The 16488-nt window shown below is 53.2% G+C and overlaps 1 protein-coding gene across 4 annotated transcripts in view; it reads right to left on the reverse strand.

Moving 5' to 3' along the window:
* The window catches only part of MAN1C1 (mannosidase alpha class 1C member 1), a 149220-nt gene that overhangs the window by 582 nt on the left and 132150 nt on the right, over positions 1 to 16488 (reverse strand). Inside the window, exons 9-13 of one of the 4 annotated variants that reach the window (XM_077899064.1) lie at positions 14404 to 14623; positions 11708 to 11880; positions 10327 to 10442; positions 8315 to 8384; positions 4185 to 4247 (exon numbers count right to left, since the gene is read on the reverse strand). In XM_077899064.1, the coding sequence (XP_077755190.1) occupies positions 4200 to 4247; positions 8315 to 8384; positions 10327 to 10442; positions 11708 to 11880; positions 14404 to 14623 (627 nt within the window). In that variant the 3' untranslated portion in view covers positions 4185 to 4199. Of the gene's footprint in view, positions 1 to 4184; positions 4248 to 7093; positions 8385 to 8583; positions 9353 to 10326; positions 10443 to 11707; positions 11881 to 14403; positions 14624 to 16488 lie in introns of those variants that run through there. The other 3 variants (XM_077899065.1, XM_077899061.1, XM_077899063.1) reach the window with 3 other exon arrangements.

Below are 16488 nucleotides of genomic sequence, written 5' to 3' on the forward strand. Positions count from 1 at the left end.
GAGATCATTGAGGGAGAGAAAAGAGGCCTTTGGTTTGCGTGGCCTCGGCGGCTGGTATGTGGCCACAGATGTGGCCATGCCTCCGAGTGCTGAGGGGCTTTGGCTGGATTCACAGGCACAGGGCTGATGAAAAGAGATTAATTGTGGGGGTCACGACAGTTGTTGGCTAGGCTCTCATCCTGTCCAGGCAGGGAGATTTATTCCCTGGGGTCACGAAAGGCCCCCAGGGCTCTGTCCACACGGGTGGCTGTGTTCGCAGCGCGTGGACACAGGGGCTCTGGGTGGTCTGGCCCGGCTGCCACTGGAGTCCTTGGCAGCCCAGCGGTTCTGATGCACAGCCCGGGTCGAGAATCACCAGGCTGGTACGAGTACTGGCTGAGTCTCTCTGGGTGGGTGGGAGTTTTGGAGTGCTGGGCACTGAATGCCAAATCCAGAAGAGTTTTTCCGTATTCTAAGAACACCCTTCCTCCAGTCCTGTTGCTCATTCAGGACTGGAGGCTGAGGCTCTCAAATGCAAAGACAGCTGTGTTTCATGCAAGCCACAAAAAAATGTGTTGGACATTTGGGGGCCTTCAAATGGTTAGTGTTGGGCACAGAAGATGGTGCTGAGTCAACCGCCCCGAACTCTGCTCCTCTTGTCCGCTCTGCACTGTGGCCAGGGCCACGGACAGAACAGGGGTCGGGGCGATCAAGCTCCTGGTCTGCTGGAACTGAGGGGCCCCGAGGCTGGGGGCTGCCCTGTTTGAAAAGCAGCAGAGTTTTGGGGGAGCTGTGGGGGAGCTGGTCACCTGCCATGGGAAGGGCACGTCTCAGGGTGCCTCTAGGTGCTTACTTGCACACTTCACCCACAAAGGGGTAGAAGAGGGCTTTATAATGACCAGACAGAGAAACATAGGAGCCCTTAGTATATAGGACACAAGTTGTTATAAGTTGTCTCATGGATTTGAGGTAGAAAATTCAGTGGAAGGTCTATAATCTGAAGACTAAGGGAATTCAAAGGCCACATGCCTGAAACCAGTGGGTGGTGGAAGAGGCCAGCACGGGCGGCAGGTATTGGTAGACAGCAGGAGGGAGCTCTCTGGGTACTAGGACTGGCCTCTATCTTGATGGCGGGGAGGCTGCACGAATGTGTACATAGGTGAACATTCCAGAAGCTGTACACATGACACATTAGTGACCTTTACACATGTGACTGTGTCTACACCATACTTCAGTCAAAAAGTTTTCTTAAGGGGCACCTGGGGTAAGCGTCAGACTCTTGATCTCGGCTCAGGTCTTGATCTCAGGGCCGTTGAATTCAAGCCCTGCTTTGGGCTCCATGTGGGGTGTGGAGCCTACTTAAAAAAAAAGTTTTTTATTTTTATGTCTTTATTTTTTTAGATTTATTTATTTGACAGAGAGAGAGAGAGAGAGCGAGAGCGCGAGTGCAGCGGGGAGAGAGAGTCCCAAGCAGACCCTGAGCAAAGTGAGGAACCCGATTTGGGTTCTGAAACCAAGAGTTGGAGGCTCAACCAACTAAGCCACCAGGTGCCCCACAGCGAAGATCTTTAAAAAACAAAAGGGTTCATTTGGGGCCACCTGGGTCTTAGTCTGCTGAGTGACCACTCGATTTCAGCTCAGGTCATGATCTCAGGGTTGTGGGATTGAGCCCCATGTGGGGCTCCCGTCGGCAAGGAGGGCAAGCAGTCTGCTTGTCCCTCTCGGTCCCCCTGTAGCCACCCCCCACCACTTGTGCTTGGGTGCACGCTCTCTTTCTTTCTCAAATGAATAAATAAAATCTTCAAAAAAAAAAAGGGGGTTCATTTAGAGAGGCTCAAGGAAAAATGGGACTAATTTAAAACATTGGAGCCATGGGGAAAAAATAGTCAAATGAAGGAAGACACAGCGATTGAGCTGGAAGAAGGAAAGGTTTCCTTAAAAGAAAGATCAAGGATGTGGAGACAAAGATGAAAGAGAGGAGGCAGACAGACAGCTCCTGACCTCTGGAAGATGGTGAGATTAGAAGGTTGGACTTGTTTGTTCTTCAGCAGGAAGGGTCCTAGAGAGATTTCACTGAGGGAAGCTGGTACGTCAGGGAACAGGTCAGAGGTCTTCCCTGGGGAGTGTAGACGGGATCCTCAAAGCCACAGAGGGTGGTGGCACTCAGGGTGGCCCCCTGGGGGATCAGGGGAGCTTTGGACAGGGAAGGGGCCAAGGCCACATGGTGACTGTAGGTGGGGGTGCCTCATGCTGGGAGAACGTGTGAAGTCACTTGCTCTACGGCCAGTGCCGGAAAGGTGACACGGCAGAGGGGAGGGGGTGCAACCAGGGGCCACAGGGAGAGCCAGGCCTGTGCAGGACACTCCACGGAAGGCCATCTCCTGGCTGGAACTGCTCATCCAGCACTCACTGGCATCCTGCCTGCCACAGATCCAGAAGATTCCAAGGAGAAAAGAGAAGGCCCCGGAGCCAGAAAACAGCCTTGGTTCCACACACGCTAGCGAAGGAGAAGGGCCATCTGAGGAAGCAGCTTCAATTTTCAAAAGCACAGCTGGACGTGCTTGGCGAGAGTGAGGAAACACGGGGGAGTGGAAGCTGCCGGAACAAGGGTCAAGGGAGAGGCTCCGGGGCCTTGAAGTCTCCCATGTCCTCCCCATGGAAGAGTCCAGAGCGCCATGGAAACACATGGCAGGAGGCCCTTGCCTCTCTGGCACTCCGGGGGGACAGTTTCAGAAGCTTCTGCTTAGGAACCTGAGAATGGTCTCCGCTGGGACCCATGTGAGGGGAAGATGAATCTGAGGCCTCGCCCCTCAGAAGGCAGAGAAAACTTCCAAAAATGCAAAGTAGGTCATCTCGTGGCCCTGCTTTAGCCTCTTCCTAGCTTCTTGCTGCTCAGATTAAAATCAGACTCTGCCCCCGGCCCTCTAGGCCCTGCAGGATGGAGGCCGGTCCATCCGACTTGCTCCGACCCATGGCTCTCAGGGCCGCCAGTGCGTCCTCCTGCCTCTGAGCCTTTGCACCTGCTGTTCCCACTGCCTGGAATGGTCTGTCCCACAGGTCCGCTCCCCGGGGGCCACCCCCCATCACTCTCATATGTTCCCTGCCTGTGGCCCCCCATCACTTACCTCCGTCTGCACCCATATTACTTCTGTGCTACCGCCCACCCCCCACCCCCGCCACTGGCCTGGAAGCCCCCTCCTCCCCGGGGGCAGAGACCTTGTCTCTGTCTTGTCTAAGCTTACGGTTACAGCACCTTGCCCATTGCCCGGCAGAGATGGTTAATGGCCACATGTGGAATTACAAAGCCTAGAGAGTTCTGGAATGGTGGCCTAGGCAGCAAGGAGCCCCATAACCTGTGAGGGTCTGCGGAGGGGGGCTCTGAGAACTTGCATTTCTACCAAGCTCCCAGGTGCTGCTGGTGCCTCGGACCTGGCTTCCATCCTCTGAGAACCACGGATCTAATGGTTGCCCCGTCCTGGATCATTCTGTGGGCCAAAGCAGAACCACCCGCCCGGGGTCTCAGGGGAGCTCCCAAGGGACCAGTGCGTGGTGGCAAGGGGCTCCTTAGGGTCAGGGCAGGAGGGTCACCTGCCATGCCTCTCTTCCGAAGTTGAAGGAACCTTTCCCCAGGGATGTCCTCAAGAGGAAAGACCAACGGGGTCTCCCCCATCGCCACCCCTCACCTCCTGCCCTGGCAAGCAGGGGGCCTCTGCTAAGATCTGGACAAACTCCCAGCATGTTCCTTCAGCCCTCTGCCCCTGCCTGAGCAGCAACCCCATCCCATCCCCGCCACCACCACCAACCAGGCCAGCCCCAGGAAGCCCCTGGATCCTCACTCCAGTTTCCCAGTTTCATAGATTCAGGGCTAAGGGCAAAATGCTTGCTCAATGTGAAAAGCAGCAGATTTATTGCTTTGAGATCTTGGGTTGTCTCCTGGGCCTGGTTGATGTAGTTTCCTCTGAGTTTCAGAGCGTTTTGTTTAAAAAGAAGAATTTTTGACAGCAGCTTTTTCCAGTTTACAGAGAACGTTCACATAATAGCAGTCACAACCATTACTGTATGTATTGAGTTACTACACTGGGGAGCTCAATTAACCCCCAAATCACCCTCCCTTTCCACAGAGACAGGCGGAGGCTCAGAGACATTAAGGGGCTTGCCCAAGGTCACACAGCCCAGGGAAAGGGCAGGTCCACGGTTTGCCCTCTGGTGTCCTGTCTTTCTTATCTTCCACTTGACCCAATGCCTGCAGATCCACAGATACACAGTGGCTGAGAACAAAACAAAACCAGAGACTGTTGTGGAAAGCAGAGGCTGGAATGAGTATAAAAATAACCGGGAATGTTCAAGGGAACCCTCGCCTCCCCACACAATATCTTTTGTTCTAAGATGATATTTGTAATGCTGCAGGGGGGTGGTGGAGGGGCCAGTGGGGCAGGGAGTCAGTGAGCAGAGGACTGGCTTTCTAGGTCCTAGGACTGAACTGTCCAAACCTGGCGCCCAGTAACCACACATGGCCGTTTAAATGTAATTAAGATGAAAATAAAATTTTAGATTTAGTTCCTCAGTTGCACTCGCCACATTTGAAGTGCTCAATATCCACCTGTGGCCACCCTATTGGACAGCACGGAGGAAGACTATTTCCATCACCATGGAAAGTTCTACCGGACAGCGTTGTTCTCAGCCCGCAGCAAGCCTGCTCCTGTCTTGTCCAGACTGTGCTGGAGGGGCAGGGGGGCCGGTGATGCGGGCGACAGAGCTTCCTCTGCCGTCAGGGTACCACTAGATGCCAGGCCAACACCTGAGTCCCTCCACTCCGGGGAGGTTACAACTCCATGGATGCAAATACATAAAAAAAAAAAAAAAAAAAAGACTTATTTGACAGAGAGAGCAGAGGAGGGGCAGCGGGAGAGGGAGAGAATCTCAAGCAGACTCCACGCTGAGCACAGAGCCTGCCGGGTGCTCCATCTCACAACCCTGAGATCGTGACCTGAGCTGAAACCAAGGGTCAGGTGCTTAACGACCATACTGCTGAGGCGCCCCTCCGTGGATGCAAATAGAGGGCAGACACCAAAGGAGTGGCCGTTAGCTGAAGCCTTGCTACTCAGTGTGGTCTGAGGCCCGGCAGCACCGGCATCTCTTGGGAGCTTGTTAGAAGCGCAGTATCTTGGGCTTGCGCCTGACCTGCTGAATATGAATCTGCATTTTAACGAGATCCCCAGGTGATTCAGGTGCACATTCAAGTTTGAAAAGCTCTGTCTTAAGAGGCAGGAGGAGCAGGATCAAAATATTGTTCCAAATATAGGGAACCAAACAGATATTTTTAGATACAAAAAAAAGAGCATCAGCAGCCCCACCCCCACCCCGCCACTAGCATATGATTAAGCTTTAGTCACAGAGGGCTGAGGTCTCCGTGCCCCTTAATCAATGAGCATATTTCCAAGGACAGAGCCCCAGTGGGGTAGCTGGGAGGAGCTGGCCCTTCCCCGTCTACCCACCTACCCAAACCTCGAAGAGGTCCCCTCCCCAAAGCAAAGGAGGCAGAGCTGAGATTCCTAGCCTGGGTCTCAAGGATGCTGCCTTCAAATCAGATTTTCTGTTTTTGCTTTTTTTTCCAGTGCATTTTTTTAAAAGATTTTATTTATTTGAAGGAGAGAGAGAGAGAGAGAGAGAGAGAGAGTGAGTGTGTACACAGAGGGAGAGGGAGAAGCAGACTCCTGATGAGCAGGGAGCCCGACCCGGGGGCTCGATCCCAGGTCCCTGGGATCACGGCCTGAGCTAAAGGCAGACTCTTCAGCGACTGAGCCACCCAGGCGCCCCGGTGCATCTGGTTTTTGAACTTTGCAAATTGCCAGGGACACAATGATGTACAAAGCGTCTAAACAAACATAGTCGTTTAAAAGGAAGCAACTGGAGAAGGGCTGTAGGTCCTGCTTCTCAGGGCTGTGGTGCTCTGCAGGACTCCGCACCCGCCCGGAGCCAGGTGCTAATGAAGCTTTCTGGGCAGGAACCAGCGGTGAGCCCTGAAGAAAACAGGTGCAAAAGGTGGTTCCATCGACGACGGGGCTTCCAAAGAGCCGGGCAGCAGGCTGACCCCCAGCTGGGGAGGGGGGGGTCTGCTGCCAGGTCTGTTTCCAGAACCGGGTCTGTGGCTCCCCCTTCCCCGTGGCTGACTCATCCCTTAATGTCTCTCTCCTCTCAGCCTACCCTGGGTCTTATTTTTATCCCCGGAATGGAGTTAGGTTGCCAAAAGGATGAGATTTCTCCACCTGCAACGGCCCTCCTGGAGGATGAGTTTTAAAATATTCATTTTTACAACTTGCCCCCAGCGATAATGCAGAAGACAGAACGCTGGTGGCCGGAGGGGGGCGGGGACAGCAACACGGCCGGTGGGGGAGCCTGGGGCCTGGGGGAGCTGCCAAGCGGCTCTGCCATGGAGACAGGTTCCAGGGTTGACTGAGGAGCCAGTGAGACAGGAAAGAGGACCGGTCAAATATGCTTTCATAACTCTTTATAATACTGGGGAAAAAAAAAATCAAAGCAGAAGCTGCGAACAGTCCTGCTGATTTGCCTTCACCAGCGCGTGGCTTCATGATTTGGGTAGCAAACCTCATTTTCTTCTCTGGGGAACAGCCCACCGGGCATCGCGGTGGGGGGGGGGCGGATGGGGAGGGGGGTCCTGGCTGGTGTGTCAGGCAAGACACCCTGCCCACCCGTGGGAGCACATGACCCAGCTAGGCCAATAGGAAGCCCACTTCTTTGAAGGGGACAGTAGGATCTGGGAACGTTGGAATTCACCTGTCCTGATGAAGTCCTGGGGACACTAGCCCCTTGGGTCTTGCAGCTTGGATTCCTGGCCACATCCTCTTCCTAGTCCTTCTTGCGATCTGACTGTTCACTCTCCTGAGATCCCATGAGTCACCGCAAGGCATTTCAAGATTTTTTTTCTTTTCTCTTTCCTTTTTCTGTAATTTTTCTTTTTCGCTTAAGGTACACAGAGTTGGCTTCTACTATTTGTGCCCGAGAGCCCAAACTCTCACAAACCCAAATGCCCAGAAATAGGGGCTTAGATCCCAAAAGCATGATACAGCACACGATGGAATACTCCACAGCCAGGTACAGTGATAAACTTGTATTTGTTGACATGGAAAGATCTTCACAATGTATGGTTAAGAGCAAAAGCAGATTATAGTAAAACAGTATGCATAGAATGATACCATGTTTGCAAAATATATTCTGTACATTCATAGAAAAAGATCTAGAAGAAAATATAACCGTATTCATTCTGGAGGGTAGGATGGTGGATGGTTTTTCTTTCTGCTTAGCATGAAGATCTCTAACCTCTCCACAATGCTCGTACAGTGGGTTTTTCCGTTTTGATTTTTTAAAAAAGGGGCACAGGCGGGTCTCCAGAACTACACTTTCCTGATGCCAGACAAAAGTGATTTCCTGGGTTCAGACCGGGACTTATTCACCAAACACCAGGGTTCCTGCCTTGGGGACAGCTCATCCATAGCCCTGACTACTGCTTAAGAAGATGCTAGAAGCTTCTGCCTCTCCAGAACGAGGAAGAAGTACTTCCCACACTGCCAGGGCATGAGTGGATCCTACTTATTTTTACAGCAACCCTGAGAGGTGGAGGTTCCTGCCTCTGTGATGGAAGAGTGACCTGAGAGGTGAGGTGACCTATCCAGGGTCCCACTGAGGGGCCTGAAAGCCAGGTCACTTGGCCTAGGGCTCCAATACCCCAGGGGCTACTCAAGTTTCTAACAGCCAAAGTGAGGCAGCTGAGCACGGGGGAGGGCTCAGAATGATCCTGTGTGGTCAGCTGTATGGACGAGTTGCAAAGGGCAAGAAACAAACGCTCTCCCTTCGCTCTTGCCTGGACACCCTGCTCTGCATAATGGCTTCAAGGTTTTGGGCCTCAGGGTGGGTGGGGGGAGCAGATGATGTCACTGGGGAGAGAAGGTTTGTGGGATACACCTCCCGCTGCTCCTTCTTATCTTCTAGGCCTCAGCTTGAAAGTCAGCTGCTCAGAGAGGCTCTCTTCAATGCCCTAAGGTGGGTCCTGGCCAACAGTGTCTCGGCCTCACATCTTCTTGGTAGCATTTCGTACAACTGGCAGTCATGTAACTTATCTGTCGGTTTACTTTATGGTCTTTCCCCCACTTGACTCTATGCTCCCTGAGGGCAGGGCTTATGACTGTTTCACTCACAGCTGCGTCCCTGGCATCTCACCCAGTGTCTGGTCTCCTATGGGCACTCACCACTATCTGCTGAATGTGAACAGATGGACACACGACTGGGGGAGTGAGCAAACTGTGGGGGCTGGGCTCACCTCTGTGTCTGCTGGCTGCGTGACCACAGGCAAGTTGCTGGCCCTCCCTGGGCCTCTTCCAAGCCTTGACCTAAGTATAAACATCCAATTCCATTTAAGGATTGGCTTCACCCTTTCTGAATTTTTAAGACCAATTTAAGGGAAGGCAATAGAAGTGGGAGTCTTTACTAAATTGTATGTTAAATCAACTGCTGGTTGATTCTTTTTTCTGATGATAACATGACCATGCTTTTCCCAGGAGTCACTGATGTGCAATGAGCCCAATCGTATTTCTTATTCAATAAACTCTTTTATTGTAAGTTTACAGATTTTTCCATTACAATAATGAAAATAGCACTAGTGATTTGTTAACACTTAGGCCCAAATCAAAAGGGAATGCCTCCTCAAATTATAAGGTAATGCCACAGAGTTGAACGTATAGTAAATGTTGGGTAAAAGGTATTTAAAATATAGAAAATGGGGTCAAGGTTTGAGTGTGCAAACACCTTAAGGTTTAGTTTATCAAGATGCTGCTGCTTTCAAAAGCACACGATTTTGAAACTATATTTATAATTTGTGATAAAACACAACTGCAGAGAAAAGGCAAAATCAAGCAAAACAAACACTCCCTGAATGAGAGGAAGTGAATCAAAGGCATGGGGACAATATGCAAACCTTCATTCACTGGGCCCTGGAATGGCAAGGGAGTGGGTTTCATAGAAATTCTCCATAGAAAGGAAAGTCTGGGCCTGGGGTGACATCGCTGCGTCTCCAAGTCCTGTCTCCTCACAGAGGAAAAGAAGTTGCTCGTCCGACACATCTGCCCTGGGTCTGCCTGGAATGGGGCCTATGTTCCCAATCCCTTTGAGAATAGTCCCGCATCCTGAAAAGGCAAGGCAGCCCTCGGGGCCCCGGTGCGGCAGGGAGACGGGTCAGGGTCAGCCCCCAGCCCTGCTGGAGCTGTCCGAGTGGTTCACGGGGAGGGGGTGGGCCTCTGTGTTGAACACCCAGTCTTCCAGGGAGAGCATGTCATCTTCAGAGAACAGAAGATAGAGATACCTGTGCCCCCGGGGCAGGGAGGGAAGCAAGACAGAGCTGTCAGTGCTCTGGGGAACTCTGGTCAACGACAAACCTCAGAGGCCTCTGCCATGGGCTGTGCTGAAGGCTGCAGGGAGGTTTGAGATCCCAAGTGTACTTGCAGGGCTGGTCCCAGGGAAGGAGCTGTGGATGCTGGGGAGAGCACTGAGATTTGGGGCCAATGGACCCGGTTTATTTTATTTTTTTCAGACCCGGTTTAGCACTGGCTCTGCCCCTGCCCTCACTCGGTTACCGCATACCCATCTGGCTTCACTCAGGTACCCTCCCCACCAGTGCGAGAGGCCTGCAGGCCCCCCCTTAGGGCCTAGATTCTACCTTCTTTTCACAGTGGCCTGAGTACTACACCAGTCCAAACTCTTGGACTGCTCCCTGATGTGCCCCCCAGGAGACTCTACAGTCACGTAGATGTTCATGCGCTAAAATGACCAGGGAGCTGGGACTCCAGAGCTCCAACTTCCCAAGCCGCAGGAACAGACCGTTCCAATCCACAGTAAAGGGTTAACCACCAAGGGGGCTGCTTTGGGGAACGGCAAGGAAATGGGGCGGCTGACTTCCACCCCCAAAAAGTGAGGGAACAGTGCCACAGCAAGCCGGTAGAGGGAAGGCCTACCCCAGTGACCCCCATCACTGTTGTTCTCCCCATTTTACAGCAGAGAACCAAGGGACCCGAGGAGACCGGCTACAGAAGTGGACTTAGCACGCCGCTAGTCCTTGCAGGCAGAGTGCTGTCCAGACAGCCCCCTGAGGCGGTGCACCTTGGGGGAGTAACCCGGGATCCCAGGCGCCCCCCACCCCTCGTGGGCACCCTCTGTGAGGGCAGAATTTGTTGGTAAAGGGAGGGACTGCTGACCCCACGCCTCACCCTCCTCCTCCCTCCCTCCCTAAGAAAGTCCCAGTTTCCCTCTGGAAAGAACACTAGCCAAGCTCCAACTCACTTTAGTGTCTCCGCGAGAAAGAAAGTCTGCTGCTTGTTGTCGTGGTTGGGGATGCTACTGTACACGTCTTGGATTCCAGAGAAACCAGCTTCCGTTCGACAGTATTTCTCCAAGGCCTGAAGAAAAGGGAGCAGCTTTGGTGCAGGGAGAGGAGAGGTCCTGCCCCAAGACTCGTGTGTGCCCAGGTCCTGGATGGGCAGGCCCCGGACCGCTCTGCGGGGACCCCAGGCATTTGTGGCAGTGGAAAGCCAAATTATTTTTCAGGGCTCAGCCACCCTGCTCCCAGGGCTGACGACCTAAGCCCACTGGCTGCCTGCTCCAGCTCTTCTCCTGGTCTCTGAACTTGGGGGGTGTTGTTTCTGCCCTTCGGGTAACGAGGCTGCTCTAACGGACTCACCCACAGAGGTGGACAGAGGAAGGCAGCGGAGGGCCAGGACTCGGGGACTGGGCTTAGCACACCCCGGGGATTCCCTGTGGAGATACGGTCCCTGGTCGCGGGAGGCCACAGGCTGTCTGCCTTTTGTATATAAAGCAGTTTGAACCCACTGAGGGCCTGTGGGCTGGGCCCAGGAGCACAAAACACTTGGCTTTCACTGGTCAAGAGCCAGGGCCTTCAGGAAAGCAGGCCGATTCTGGCCAATGAACCAGGTAGGTGAACCCGAGCGGCGCCCTGTGCCCTCCCTGCCTATGACGCTCTGGGCGTGGTTCTCCCTAGGACAGTCTGTGCCTCTGAGAGCAGTGGGCCCTCAGGGAAGCTGGGAAGAGGGGGGCACAGAGAAGGCTTAGCCTCCATCAAGAGACATCCTTCTGGGCTCTCCATACCTGCCTTTGACACCTACCCCAAAGAGGGCCAGGAGGTCTTCTGCTGGGTGGTTGGGGACAAGCGGGCTAGTGGAAGAGACATGGGTGTTGGGGAGCAGAGCCCAGAGAAAGAGGGGGAGCTGCCCAGGGCGGGGCTGGCTTTGGGCAGAGGAAGGAGGTGATCTGCTGGCCTGGCAGCCCATTCTTGTCTGAGGGGAGGAATCTAAAGCCATCTTCTCAGGCCTCAGGGTCAGACAGCAGTGACCACGTGTGCGCTGGGCCCCTCTGGCTGCTGCCCTGCCCCTAGCCATCTAAGCGTGCTGGCCCTGGAGCCTGGGCCCCAAAGGCTGTGGGCGCACGGAACCCCCTTCACAAGTTCCTGGCCTGCTTTTGCCCAGCCGGGGACTCTTGGCTCTGCAACCGCACCTTGACCCTTCGCACTCAGGACCTTAGCCAGATGCGGACCTGGTTTGACCTTCTTCTCCGTGCTCGAGCTAGGGGGTGCTGGATCCTGACTGAATTCTCGGGGCACTGGTCACCCAGTCAACCACCCCCCTCCCGCCCCAACCGGCCCACTCACCATCACCACTTCCCAGCCCCACTCCCTGTAGATGGGGTTGTGGGTCTGTCGCCACAGGTACATGTAGCTCTCCACCACCTCGGGCCGCAGGATATAGTAGCTCTCGCTCAGCTGTGTGGCCACTGCCTCTCTGCCGGAGTTAAACCAGAAGGCCTCGGGCCCCAGTTTGGTATCTGTGGGGAGGACCAACCAGAGGGCCTGGGTCAGACCTCCCACCTCCTGCTTTTCAGGATCCAGCTGCCTCAGGAGTGATCTCAGTGGCCTGCAACCACTGGCAGGGTGACTGGTACAGGCTGGGCCCTGCCTACACTGCATGATAGGGCTGAGCCTGGCAAATGCACAGTTCCCCGCTTGGCCTAGGCAGGCCAAAGCAAGACCCCTGAGGCCTCAAACATTTTGCAGTTTTAGAATCCGAGAGTCCAAATGAGCTATCCAGCAATCTGGAGAGAAAAAGTTTTGGGTGATGTTCCCCAACTGTGCTTTGAAGACATTAGCTCTGTAAGATGTTAACCAGCCAAGAAAGGATTTCAGATTTAAGTACTTTTGGGGAACAGTAGGTCAAATAAAGTGAAATAGTCTCATCAGATCCTTTGACGTGCTGATATGCAAACAGACCCCTTTCTGAGAACTAAGAACCTTCCAGAGCTGACAGGCTGGGACGCTGCTGAGGTGGAAACAAGGAAGAAATGCCCAGAAGGCACATATTCAGGCAGAAGCAGCTAGATAAAGAGGGCTTGATGAGGTCTGCGTTTTGTTTCTGTCACTGTTTGGTTTGTTTGTTTTTGGACAGTTTGGTAGCCATTCCTATTTTCTGGAGGATCATAATTATAACTGCTGCAATGGCCACCACCTCTGATTTCAAGGACTGTGCTGTGTGCTTTAGATACATTATTTTGATCCTTAAAAAATGTGGTTTGTTTGTTTTGCTAAAGGTAGATGTTATTGTCCCTCTCAGGCATATGGAAACTGAGGGTCAGAGAGGCTAAGTAATTTGTCCAAGGTAACACAGCGAGCTATGACTGAGCTGGGATGTGACCCTGGATCCATATGATGCCCTCTCCCTAGACTGTGCTCTTGCTCTTTCCCTCTCTGGGTCCAAGACTCTAAGATCCCAAGATGAGGCTAGATGGGTCAGATCCTCCTCCATCTTAGTGCCTGCACCCCCTGTCTGGGTCAGCAGAGTGCCCGGCTCTGGTCCTAGGTGTGCCTTCCTCTTCCCATCAGGTCAGGACCCTGGGAGGCCCTGGGTTGTTTTTTCTCAAGAGGACTGGAGCTTTGCAGGACATCCCACTCTTCCATGGAGAGCTCTACATAGAAACCCAATTAGCCAGACCCTGACCCCTTCGATTTCTCAGATGCTTGCAGCTGCTCCTGGCTGCTAGCTAAGAGTCATTTTGCCAAGCGGCTGACAGGGTGGAGGCACGGGCGCCCGCTGTGGCTGTCCCTGGACGGACAGGGTGGCTGGAACAGTATGCTCTATTAAGTGGATGTCTTTTATGGTCTGGGTTGATTGTTCCAGACAAATAGTGAGCTTTTGATTATTCCTGAGATTTCCTATTTGTTTATGGCCCCGGCTCTTTGAAGGGAATTGCAGACCCATTGTAAGGACCCATTGAGAATCTCTGGCTTCATGAAAACAGCTCTGGGAGATCTGGACTTGCCTGGGGGGGGCGGGGTCCACAGACACATTTCGAGCTAACACATGCCTTCTATGCTGGGGCTGAAGGCGGCCAGCAATGTGCTTTCTAGGGGACCCAGTATCTCATCTGGGAGACCTGTGTTATTTATCCCGTTGAACTGATGAGAAAACGCAGGCCATCCTGCTGGTGAGTGGTAGAGTGGCACTTGAGCCAGGAATATTTATGGCAAATTTTAGGTCCTCTCCTCCAACCAAGACTGGGATTAAATTAGAGCAGTGGACACCTCTCAGGGCCCTGGGGGATGGATTTTTTTGACGGGCATTGTTTAGAGAGGCAATGCACAAGGAGGAGCTGGGCATCAGAAGACCTGGGTTCTAGCCCTGGCTTAGCGACTCATCATGCACAATGTGACTTTGGCGAAGTCACTTTCCTGTTCTGGACTGACTCAGTTTCCCCATATGTAAGACCAGGAGCTGGGCTCTTGTTCTACAACATGACTTCTGAATCTAGCATTTAACAAGTCTGTGATGGCTGTTAGGTGGGGATGGTCAAGAAGCTCTTGAACTTTCTGGTGGTCTGGTGGTCAAAGAGGGGGATAAACAGGGTGGGGCCAGAGGTGGTAAGACCCCCTAAATGGAGGGGTGCTGGGGAGGAAAGGCAGAGGTACATTCAGGGGTAAGGGCTCAGGGCGAAGGAATCTGCTAGGCTCAGGAAGCCTGGAGGACCCTCTGCTCTGTGCCCCTCACATAGGACCTTGGCAAGTCCTCTCTGGGCCTCAGTTTATCTGTGTTGTGTGGTTCGGTGATGATGCACATCCAGTGCTGAACAACACTTGGCACAGATGCTTAATACATCACCCCTGTTTTCCTTTTAACTTAGGGTACAGTCTCAGTGCATAGACAGGACGTCCCTCATACAAATTCTACATAACTCCCAAGGTGAGACCGCCCTAAGATTGTGTGTTCCCTTCACTCACTGCCGCTCCGCTGGTTTTTCTGGTTCTTCCTGGTGTCTAGCCTCAGTGTCTCTTGCTGCCCCTTCCCCCTGCAGGGTTACCTGAGCGGGCGTACGACTCGTGGCACGTCTTGGTGATCTGGGCTGCGAGCTCTCGGTAGTGGGCCCTCTTTTCTTCCTTGGCATCCTCAGCGCCGAGGGCGATCATGCCCCCAGAGAAACAGGCCAGGTGCCCCATCTTGTGGTCCAGAATCCCCCCTCGCCACTCAGCAATGTAGGTCAGCCCCCCAGGAGAGACATTCAGCAAGTAGGTCTCTATTGCCTGGGAGCAAGGTGGGAGTTGGGCAGGGAGAAGGGGCGTAGGAAGGGGGACAGAGAAGGGAGGGGGAGAGGACGGAAAAATGAACATTTTGCAGACGGCAGTGAACGCAGCTCTGCTGAGCCCTCCATCCCAGGCGAAGGAGGTCCTTGACCTCGGCCGGCAGTTGGTGGTGGCCCCTGATGGGGCCTTTAGGAGGTTTAGCCACTCACCTGGCTGAAGCCTGGTGCCTGCTGGGGGCCTGGACACAAGACAACTCCCCAGAATGAGTCTCTCATTTAGACTTTTACAAAAATTATTTTAAAGTCATTTCTACACCCGGTGTGGGGCTCAAACTCACAACCCTGAGATCAAGAGTTACATGCTCTACCAACTGAGCCAGCCAGGCGCTCCTCTTAAACTTTTAAATCTCCTATGTACAAAGATTTTAAAAAATCTTTAAAAATTCTTACCATCCTCCACTATATCCTCTGTTAGGGAATCTTAACCTGAAGCCCAGTTGGCCTGTGGATGGGTTCCAGGGGGTCCTGAGGCCACTCAAATTGTATGTGACATTTTTGTGTATGTGCATTTTCATGGGAAGAGGGTCCATATATTTTATCTGATTCTCAAAAAGGACCTACAGAAAGTTAAGGGCTGCTCTCTGCAAGCCCTTATCATACACCTAGTTTAATGACCACAACAAGCCAAGCACATGGCTCTAATGTCCTCTACAGACAAAGGGGTCGAGGGGCTCGTCCCAGGTTACCCAGCCACGCTGGGATTAAGACGAGGATCCCCAGATACCCAGGCTGCTCTTCTAGTACCTGACAGCTGCTCCTCCTGGTGCCAAGGGGCTTTGAGAACCCCTATCCTCAACTTCCGTGGGAGATGATACTGCTGGTAAAGACTCCAAGGAGGCTGGGGGATGCAGGTGTCAGGCCATGGTGCCCCCCACTCCCTGCCGTTAGTCCCTGGGAGCCCTGGAGACAGAGGTAACGGCAGTGCCTGTGGATGCTGGTCCAGGGCTGGGCCTCTGGGGCCCTGGCCGGTATCTTCCTGCATTCTTGCCCCTCCCACCTATTCTCTAGGGGTCTCTGTTCTCTGTAAATAATGGGCCTAAAGTTTAACCTGATACCACAGGCAGGGTGCCCAGGAGCAGATTCCTTGAGTTCAAATCCCACCTCTGTCAGTTCCAAGCTGTGTGACTTTGGGCAAGTTCTATATGCTCTCTGTGCCTCAATTGCCAAATAAATGTATGAAATGGGGATGTGAGCATAAACCACCTCACAGGATTGTGAGGCTCAAGGGGATGTGTGTGTAGAGCTCAGCACACTTGCTGGGGGAGAGAGTCCTCAGTGTGTGTTGGCAATATATTCCAGTTCCTCTCCAGTCTGTCCCCTGCCCCAGGCCTCTTTTTCACTCACACCTTCCTCCTCCCTGTGAGTATTCGAGTATGCTAGGAGTGCCTCCTCTGTGCCCCCGTCGGTGGTTCGGTGCAGGGGATGAAGCCCCTGAAGACACACAGCCTGGGTCCTGCCTTGGGGAGCTCACCTGTTTGTAGAGATTCCCAACAAAATCAAATACATGTGGGAATTATGATTTGGGGTTAGTATTTTGAAAGAAACATGTTCCACCTCAACTCTGCTACTCCATCCTCCACAATGTGCTGCCCCAGACCGAGCCACTGCTGCCCCTGTACTCGCCTCCCCTCTTATCTTTCTACACGGTGCTGTCCCCACTTTGTGCATCCATATGTGTGTGTGTTCTGGGGCAACTCTGTCTCTCTTCCAGGACTCTGAGTGCCTTGTGACAGCAGAGGCCACCACCACCAATCTCCAGCCAGGGGCAGGCATACAGATGGTGCTCAAACAATACTGGCTCTTGGA

The sequence above is a fragment of the Canis aureus genome, chromosome 5 (assembly GCF_053574225.1).
Source record: "Canis aureus isolate CA01 chromosome 5, VMU_Caureus_v.1.0, whole genome shotgun sequence".
Lineage (NCBI taxonomy): Eukaryota > Metazoa > Chordata > Mammalia > Carnivora > Canidae > Canis > Canis aureus.